We start from the raw sequence: 8,851 nt of genomic DNA, 5'->3' as shown, positions 1-8,851 counted from the left end.
AACTCACAGCTCAAAGATGTATTTGAACTCATATTTACAGTGTACACTCTGTGTTCAAAGTTGGCATTTTCCCAGAAATTCTACCTGAGCTCAGCATCTGTGTGAAATACCATGTACAGAGCCAAATCGTTGTTATTCCTTCCCCACCAAGAGAAAAAAGACACTGCCTGGCATCGCCTCACAGTGCCCGCCATTTCCTTCAGCTCTCTGATGCCTCAGGTCTCTTGAGAACAGCCTGGATAAACCTCATTTCCAAAACTTTGCCTCTGAAAATGAAAACACTTGTGCAGCCCCCTAGTCCCCAAGGCTTTCAACCCGCAGTTCATTTTTATTTCTGCACAGGGCCTCATCCCAGGCCTGGCTAACGCCTTCAGACAACCCCTAGGCCCTTCGCTTCCCTGGGAGGGGCCATTTTGTGTGAGGGGAGGGGGCCATTTTGTGGGTTCAACGGCCTCCTCAGGGCTGGAATAAATGGGAACATGAAGTCAAAAAGGGGTCTGGACGCCGAGGGCGGGTGATAGACGCTGTGTGAAGCCGCGTTAAGGCCTCTCCCCGGCCCGGCGGGGCTCACAGGGCCGGGCCAGAGCAGCCCCTGCTCGCAGCACTCCCTCAGCCCGGGCCCCGAGCTGGGGAGCCGCCGGAGGGAGGGAGGGAGGGCGGGCGGCGGGCCGGTGCCGGCCGCGCCGAGTACGCCGGGCCTGCAGAGGGCCCCCGCGGCCGCGCCGCTCGGGCAGGAGGCGGGCCGCGGCCTGGAAGCGCCGGGCCCAAGCGGGCGCCGTTGCCCGCCCCGCGGTGCGCCCGGGGCGGCCAGGGCGGCGCGGAGAGCGCGGTGCTCCTCGCGCGGCCTAGCCCGGCCTTTCAGCCATGGGGAAGAAGGGGAAGCGGGAGAAGAAGGGGAAGGGGGCCGAGAAGACGGCCGCGAAGATGGAGAGGAAGGTGTCCCGCAGAGCCAAGAAGGAGGAGGTGAGGGGCGGGAGCGGGGGGCTCCGGTAGCCCCGGCCCGCGAGGCCGGGGCCTCCCCTGGGGCGTTGCGGCGCTCCCTCGGGCCCTCCGCGGGCGTTTTGTAAAACGGGGCCTGAAGGGAAAACCGGCGGTGGAGGTGGAGGCACGGGAGGTCGGAGGAGTGGGTTGGTGGCAGGGGTATTTCAAGTTGAAAGCAAAGGAGTGTATCCAAACGCAAGCGGCTCTAACTTGGTTAAGTGTCTTAGGGGCCCGCAGGTCTTCAGCCAGGTACAAGATGGGCCGGCGGAGTGGTTCTGAGGTCAGTGCACAGCTCGTTAAACTTTTAGGGTTAGTGTTAGTGCGGTCCTGGTGAAGAAGCAGTGCTCACACACATGCCTGCAGGTCAGCGTGTGGCTAAGCACTCGGAAAAGGAGAAAAGAGGATAAGGGGTGAAATTAAAACCGCTACCAGGAAGATTTTCACCATATTGCTGACAAGCTGGGTGCAGTGTGTGACAGAAGATGTAAAAGGAGGACAAGAAAATGCAGTTTAAGGGTCCTTCTTGCCTTCCATCTTCCCCATCCTTTTCCTCTGGTCTTAAATGAAAACGTTTGTTTCTCTCGCTCCTAGAGTGGGTGCTTGTATTTAAGCCTCAAAACAGCTACCTTTCCCTGGTCAAGACGTGGTGTTGCCAGCATAATGCAAAACTTAAGACATGGAAGGTGCCAGCGTACATGTGTACTGGCTGCAGGGAGAGCTGATGCCATGCTGCAGAGGCAAAAACCCCAGATTTTGGAAATCTCTGCTTTGATCACACCTTCAGAAAGGTTAACCAAAGGGAGGTGGTGAGCAGTGGGGGTTGTAGGAGAGACCGTGGATCAGAAACTCCCCCCACGCTGCTTCTGCCCTTGCAACTCGGTGTATCTGCAGTTTTGGAGGCAGATTTTATTTTTAATTGACAGAAGTTGAAATGGAGTTAAAATATGTGCAGGTTTCTCTCCAGCTAAAGTATAAGCTGGGAACAGAAAAGAGTTTCCAATTCCATTTAGGCATTTTTCCATTGCAGACAAAGAAGAGGACTAGCTGGATTGTAGCGTATCATTGCTCATCACTTAAATGATTTGCATTTACTTGCTGATTTGTGTGGTGTTTCTGCTGCAGGAATAGCAGGCGTGCACTAACTGCACTTTGTGTACCATCGTTTTAGGACTCTTCTGAGCAACTTGTTAGTGTTTTAGGGGAGACCAGTCTTTAGAGCATGTGTGGAAGTACTTGGCATCCATTTCTTGTAGTTGAATGAAGGGAACCGAAGCAGACAATTTTTTTTAAAAAAAAAGGGAAATTGTGAGAGGGTGAGTGCTGGTTTCATGTGGTGTGCAGGTGGCTCTGTGCATGTCAGGGAACTCATGTCTGGCTTTTTATTTTCAGGAGGATCTTGAAGCCCTGATAGCAGAATTCCAGAGTTTAGATGCTAAAAAGACCCAAGTAATTGAGTCATCCTGCCCACCCCCCTCGCCCAGGTAAGAGATTTGTATCAGGCTTTGGCTATCACAGCGGTTGATGGTGCTTTTAACAAAATGTATTTATGTAAAGTTATTTCCCGAGAGTGGAAGGCATAATATCTGGCATGGCTGACATCTGGAGTTATAAAATGTCTCGTATATTGAATCCCTGATTAAAAAAGGGACCAAAAGCTTTTTTTTAGACTTAAAAATCTGCTTTTTAACCATCCCATCAGCAAAAAGGAGGCAGAGCAGGGTTAGATTACAGGGCTTTGAGGAAAAATAAAAGTTAAGAGGAAGTTTTGGATTTGGACTAGAAAGCTGAAAGGGCTTAAGATGCAAAAGGGTGTGTCATGAGATACAAGACACTTTATCAAGTGTAGCTTGGGGTCCACATATTTCTAGGTTCTGTATTTCTGTTTCCTGTGGCTTGTTAAATAAACGCCTTTCTCTGTGATACCTGTTTTTCTCTCTGCGTAGTGAGACAGGTCAGTATGCTACTGTTAATCTCACAGGGGTGTTACAGTGGTCAGTTAGTTCCTCCTTGGGAGTGGTAGAGATCTGTCTCTGCATGGTGCAGAACACTTTGGTGGTATGTAGATGAGCAATGACCAGTGGTGACTGTAGAATAATGACGCAGATAAGTTGATATGAGACAACTGAGTTCTACCCATAGTTATGTGCCCCCATAAAACTAATTTTTGTTCTTGACACACCAGCATTAAAATTCAAGAGCTCACGTCAAAAGACGTGTTAAATGACACTGTAACGTGTGCTCCTAAAATAGGAGAAGATTTCAGACAGTGTCAAATTAATCTTGCTGGAAGTTTTTAAGAAGTTAATTTCTTTGAGAAGTTTTTAGCCCTGGGGTGAATATCACAGCCTAGTAATTTGGCAGATGATGGAGAGACCTTTGTGGCTAGAGGGCAGAGGTGCTAGCACTGGCTGAGTTAAAGGCTGCGAGCTTCTGAGTTTTACAAGACTCTTACACATCTACTGTTTTGGCCATCCCTCTTTCTTTCGCAGGCTGAACGGCTCCCTCTCTGCTCACCCTGAGAAAGACGAATTGATCCTTTTTGGAGGTGAATATTTCAATGGCCAAAAAGTAATGTATACTTCAATTTTTTCTTCTTTATTCTACCCTCTCCCTGCCTTTTACTGTAATTTGCATGAGTCTCATTTGAAGTGAAATTCAAGGCAGCAGTCATAAAATATGTATTTGTCCCTGAATGAGAGCAAAATAGCCTTTTAATTCTGCCGTGATACTGTCTCATGCCTGAACAGTTGGCAGGAAGGAGACATGCTAGAACCCATTAAGGATCAGAGTGATTGTCTCAGCATCAATATTTCAGGGCTTCATAATTTCTCCAGACTTAATTGTAGCCATATCTTCCCCTCATTTTTGATAACTATTGAAGAATTTCTATCTTCCACCTTTCAAAACAAGATACTTCTGCAGTTTTGCTGCTGGCAAGGCGTTGCCTCCCTTGGAGATGCGTACAGTAGCAAGTATTTGCAAGTGGGCACTCTTGTTACTGAATTTGTGCAAGTTGCAAGTGTTTATTGTGCTCCTGGAGACAAACTGGTCTTTATAACCCTAAGAGGTTGTACATACTGTAGCTTGAAAACTCAAGCCTGCCAATGATATTTGGCCGCCTTAGGATCACCCAATGTGATGTGCTAAACTAATTCTGCTTGCTTCACTACCTTAAGCTGTTCCTGTCTCTGGAGTGGAGCTGCAGTTTGGGCAATTTTAACCTGCACATCTGTGTTAAGCTCCAACTTCTTAAGTTCACATACCTTGAGCTATCACAGGTTTAAGCAAGTGTTTGGGAAAGAACAGCCCAGTCCAGTGGATCACTCTGAAAAAGTTGCTGACTCCCAGTCTAGTAGAGGAAGTTGTTGTCCTCCTTCTCTGCCTGATGAGGCAGGTGAGCTGTTGCTTTGCAAAGCTGGTGCTGTGCTCCTTCTCCTCCAAACTCACAGATAACCCTCAAGTGCCTGTGCTTGGACAGACTGACCCTGTCCAATGGAGAGCTGTGGTGATGTGCATTTTCTCTTCCTCTCTAACAGACATACCTGTATAACGAACTGTATGTTTACAACATCCGGAAGAACAGCTGGTCTAAAGTAGAGATCCCCAACCCACCACCAAGAAGATGTGCTCACCAGGTAAAGTACTGGGTGCCAGAGCAGCAGTTGGAATTGTTCTAATGCTGCGCTAAAGATGGATGTGAGTTGATTTTTTTGTTTTTCCCCTAAAGGTTTTAGGCTTCTCTTCATTCTCCTTGTAACGGGCTGCCAATGGTGTCACTTCACCTCTTCTGCTGAGGGGGCCTGTACAAGCCTGTGCAAGGTGCTTGTGCTGTCTGGTCACTGGGTGGCCTCTGGAAATGTTAAGTGTGGAATGAAGATTTGGGGTTGTATCTGTTGGGTTGGCAGGACTCATGGGGGATGCTCTTCTTTTGAAGATGAACTCTCTGCTGCATTATATAGGGACCAGCTCAACCATCCATAATTCCAGGATGGCACTGAATTTTCAAAATGCTGGTCTATAACTTTGAGTTTGTGAAGTGCTGTGAATGGCGGAGTTGCTGTGCATGACTATTTCCTTAATGCCCACAGGCCTACATCTGTGGGCATTACAGGTACTGCCACTCCAGCAATGTGAAAGACCCATTTCTGTAGGGTATCCCTGCTGGCATGTAGCAGCTGGGCTTTGCCAAGTGTCCCAACTGTACAACGTGATGGACCGCTAGCACTGACTGTGTGTGTCCTGCCTTTGGGTTGTGATTTTTTTTTTCCCCCTTGGCAGATGGGCTGTTTTTCTTTTGTCTGCAAAGGCCATAGACAAAGTTGTCTAAATTTTCTCTGGGATATCATGACACTCCCCTAGAATTAACCTCTGTGGTGCCTGTGTCATTAAGGTCACTGGCTGTTTGTGGAGGATTTGGGTTTGTTTACTTTATGTGAACACCTGCACATTAGAAACTGGACCAAAGACTTGTATTTTTTGCAGGTCTTTGGCCCTCGCCAGCTGTCTGATAGATTATCTTACCTGTCGCAGCAAGTGGCTGGGTGACTGGTACGTTTCAAAAGCTGCCGTACGTTTCAAAAGCTGCCATTTCAAAAGCTGTGAATGTTATTTTCCTACCCATGGCTAAAGCTCTTTAGAGCTTCCTGGTAAGATCCAATACCTTGGTTAGGTTCATATACCCTTGTTATGCTACCCCTAAATGCCAGTCGTGCTCTGAGGTGTGTGTCCTTTCTTGAATTGAAAGGTTCTGACTTGAATTTTGGGCTACCTTGTGGTGCTTAAAATACAACTTGATTTCAGAGGCCAAATTCCTCAAGGAGACCATAAATTCAAACACTTGTTTTCCTAAGTGAAAAGGAGGTTGCTTTGTGGGTGTGGAGTTGAGAGGTGCTTGTTTGGGTGTTGGTAGCCAGCAGATGGCTGTCTCGCAGCTGAATCTGAACTGAGCAGGCAGGCTGTGCATCGGGGAGCGCTGGATTACAACAAAAATAAAATGAGAAACCTATCTGAGGAGTCCTGTTCCCACAATAAGTTTTCTGTCTGGTTATTAATTATAGTTGTGCAGGAGACAGTTCAGCCTCATTAGTTGACTGGCTTGTTGTCTTCCTTGTGACTTTATTTTTAATGCATATTCTGCATTAGTTCAAAGGTAAACAGAAGCCTGTCCGTGGGTTTGTATGTGCGTGTTTTCAGTTTTATTTGTCATCTCTGGTCTTTGACACGCAATCCTCTGTTTGAGTTACACTGGCTTCATTACATCAGTTCAAGAGAGCTGAGGTGAGAATAGCTATGGATGGGTGTTGACAGTTGTTTAAGGAAAAGGCTTGGCTATATAATGAATTTTGAGCCAGCTCTTCAAAAGGTTGTGAACAAGTATGAGCAGGCTGTTGCATATACCTTCCTCTAAAGCTTTTAAGCACTAGATACCCATGAAAATCAGGTATGTGTCCCCTTTGTTTAGGTAACTTCATGTTCCCACAAATCCTGCTTGTAAACATACCCCATATTTTCTCATGTGTTTAATCGTTGCATGTTTAGGCTGGTTTATGTCGGGGCATGGTCATGTGTCTGATGCTAAAAATCTTTGCTGTTTGCTGGGAAAGACAGGCAGGTAATGAAGCCCTTCTGAAGAAAGAGATCATTATCCCTACGTTGATCTGTGATGGGTACCCTGAAAAAAACACATGTGGAAGAATGTGTTTATAGTGTAAAAAACCCAGGAGGTCCCAGTCAAGGAAGAAATTTGCACAGTCACATAGTTTCCTTTTTGGGATTCCTTCCTTCTTCCTTAGTCCTTGCGCAGATAATTTTAATGAAGTAGAGTCTTGCTCTTCTCTCTCTGCTTTTAACTGTCAGCTTGCATCGCAACAGTGTTTTGGTGCTGCTCTGTGCAAAAAAAAACAACCCCCCTTTGATACTCTCCTCTCTGCTACTTGCCCTAATCAAAGCAGTAACAGTCTCCTCTTGTCCAAATGCTGCACATTTCCTTCTGTGTTTGGGGTTTTTTTGGTTGTTGGGGTTGGTTTGTTTTGGTTTTTTTTTTCTTATTCAGAGGGAGCAGTAATGCTTTTCAGGTCTTGAGAAGCATCAGGTTTGGACTTGTGCTGCAGCTTGGCTTCTTTACTGTTTGTTGTTTTATAATCTACAAAAAATGCAAAGGGCAATTGTGCAGTGTTAATGGCCTTTTCCAAAATACTTTTTCCTGTATTACTTTGCCTGCCTGGTGCTGGGATGTTAGATGTGTCTTGGAGGCAGGAAGCGCCCCTGTTCCTCCCATGGCTCAGAGTTCATCAACCCCAGTATGTCTTCTGCAGGATGGTATTTATGTGACTAAAGGATGGGTGAAACGTTGCTGAGCCTTAGCTGTGGAGAGATTTCCTTTTGGTGAACAGAGAGATTTGAACAATTGTTGTTAAACTAAAACCCAAGATGCTTCCCAGGGAACTTTGAATTTGTAGAACTGTAACTCAAGATGCTAGGAGGTGGGAAGAGCCCAGCTCCATGGCCGACTTTCCTCTCCTATAGGGAAGGTGTGCTAAACAATAACTTGCATTTAAAATTCCCCTTCCTTCAGCCCCAGAGAGCTGCTGTTGCCAAGCAAGGCAGCAGCATCCGCTGCCACTTGTCTGCTCTCTGGTATTTGGAGGCAGCTGCACATTTGACTGATAAAGTTCTCCTATCTCTGGTTTCTGAACCCTTGTCTGATGCAGCTCTTCCTTCTTCTCCTGGCAGGCGGCAGTGGTGCCCACAGCCGGTGGGCAGCTGTGGGTATTTGGCGGGGAGTTTGCATCTCCCAACGGGGAACAGTTCTACCATTACAAGGATCTCTGGGTCCTGCATTTGGCTACCAAGACTTGGGAGCAGATCAAGTAAGTGTTGTGTTTTGAAGTCAATGGTGTTGACCTCATGAGGAACCGTGCCAGCATTAATCTGAGTTTGATTCCTGGTAGAGTGCTGTGATTTCTCCGCTGTCCACTCATCTCTCCCTTGAGTACAGAGATGCCCATTCTAGAAACAGTGGAGAGGACAGCTCCCAGAAAGATGTGGAAATGAGAGATGTGTTCCAGGTCTATTGAGGCCAAAGCTATTTTATTTAATATGTGATTTTTGGAGCAGGGGTGTGCTTGGGTGTTACTTAACTGAAGGAGAGTATCATGAACAGCACTCTGCCCTCCCAACCGTGGCGAGTGTAGATGTCCAACTTCAAAACAGTACTTGTTACTCCATCTGCCTGGGCTCCTCTGGGCTGGGCTGCACGAGACCGGTACAAGGATCTCGCCCAATTTTACCATTGCTTGAGAAGACTGTACAAGCTGTATCTATCCACAGAGCCAACTTCACTCCTGATAACTGGCATTTGCTCCCTCAAGATGCCTTGGGATAAACAAGCCAATAATTCAGGCCTGTCAAGGTAAATAGGTGCCAGAGGCCCTGGTAGTTTTTGACAGGAGTTAAGGTGTCTAAAGATCTTCTGTGAATCTGGCGTAAAGTCCTCTGCTAATGTTTCCTTAACCTTTGGCTTCTTGGTTTTGCTGCTCATGTTTATATTAGCAGGAGAGAAGAAGTCTGGTGGGTCATCCGGCGGACTGAGAGGCAGGAGATGTGGCTTTGGTTCTGACTTGGACATAGACTTTCTCTTGGACTTTGGGATTGTCTTGACTGTGGGATTAGTCAGAGCACAGCTTTGGGTGGGCTGGACCACAGCTGACCCTTGAGGTGGCACTGGGGAAAGCAGCAGCTTTTGAACACTTGCTCATCTGCTGTTTGACCTGTCAAGCTCCTGGTTATGAACTCCATTTTCTTCCTTCAGGTGGCAAGCCCTATATCTGCTAGGTTGATCACTTTTCACCCTTCTTACAGAGTGCGGGTG

The 8,851-nt window shown here is 47.0% G+C and overlaps 1 protein-coding gene across 5 annotated transcripts in view; it reads left to right on the top strand.

Moving 5' to 3' along the window:
- Positions 1-707: 707 nt before the first annotated feature.
- The window catches only part of KLHDC4 (kelch domain containing 4), a 28,968-nt gene continuing 20,824 nt past the window's right edge, over positions 708-8,851 (top strand). For 2 of the 5 annotated variants that reach the window (XM_072872609.1, XM_072872606.1), the window contains exons 1-6: positions 708-963; positions 2,371-2,462; positions 3,471-3,526; positions 4,251-4,375; positions 4,518-4,616; positions 7,714-7,850. In XM_072872609.1, the coding sequence (XP_072728710.1) occupies positions 865-963; positions 2,371-2,462; positions 3,471-3,526; positions 4,251-4,375; positions 4,518-4,616; positions 7,714-7,850 (608 nt within the window). In that variant the 5' untranslated portion in view covers positions 708-864. Of the gene's footprint in view, positions 964-2,370; positions 2,463-3,470; positions 3,550-4,250; positions 4,376-4,517; positions 4,617-5,507; positions 5,530-7,713; positions 7,851-8,851 lie in introns of those variants that run through there. The other 3 variants (XM_072872607.1, XM_072872608.1, XM_072872610.1) reach the window with 3 other exon arrangements.

This window comes from Ciconia boyciana, chromosome 9, assembly GCF_034638445.1.
Source record: "Ciconia boyciana chromosome 9, ASM3463844v1, whole genome shotgun sequence".
NCBI lineage: Eukaryota > Metazoa > Chordata > Aves > Ciconiiformes > Ciconiidae > Ciconia > Ciconia boyciana.
The sequence above is the reverse complement of the archived record's forward strand: the minus strand, read 5'-3'. Positions and strand labels throughout refer to the sequence as shown.